We start from the raw sequence: 498 nt of genomic DNA on the forward strand, positions 1-498 counted from the left end.
TCAAGTGTTCGATGTAGTGGTACAAATGCATGTAGCACTATAGATACCGTAAAGTAGAAAAGCTAGCACCTAGACCATCAGTCCAAAAGCTCACACCTCGACCATCAATTAGCAAAGTTCAACAACCAAGAGTTCTCCCCTTCAAAGATTGGTTGTCAGTTGAAATTCATAAATTCATAGATGACATTATTGATGTCGGTGATGATGGTAATTGTGGATATCGTGCAGTTGCAGCTTTACTTGGAATGGGTGAGAACTGTTGGGCATTCATCCGTCAACAGTGTGTGATAGAGCTTCAAGAGTTCATGTCTCATTACGAGATACTATTTGGTGGAGAAAATTATGTTCGACAACTTATACAAAATGTGTATGTTGAGCAAGTTGCATCGAAGGATAATTGGATGACACTTCCAGAAATGGGATATGTGATTGCTTCGAAGTTTAACGTGGTTGTCGTCGCATTATCACTTAACCAATCACAAACATATTTTCCACTTC

General features: G+C 39.2%; 1 protein-coding gene across 1 annotated transcript in view; it reads left to right on the forward strand.

Moving 5' to 3' along the window:
- The window catches only part of LOC140919844 (uncharacterized), a 2666-nt gene that overhangs the window by 2084 nt on the left and 84 nt on the right, over window positions 1-498 (forward strand). The window contains exon 3 of the mRNA XM_073366513.1: window positions 36-439. Coding sequence (XP_073222614.1) covers window positions 36-439 — 404 coding nt within the window. The remainder of the gene's footprint in view (window positions 1-35; window positions 440-498) is intronic.

This window comes from Cicer arietinum, chromosome 3, assembly GCF_000331145.2.
Source record: "Cicer arietinum cultivar CDC Frontier isolate Library 1 chromosome 3, Cicar.CDCFrontier_v2.0, whole genome shotgun sequence".
In the NCBI taxonomy this organism is placed as follows: Eukaryota; Viridiplantae; Streptophyta; class Magnoliopsida; order Fabales; family Fabaceae; genus Cicer; species Cicer arietinum.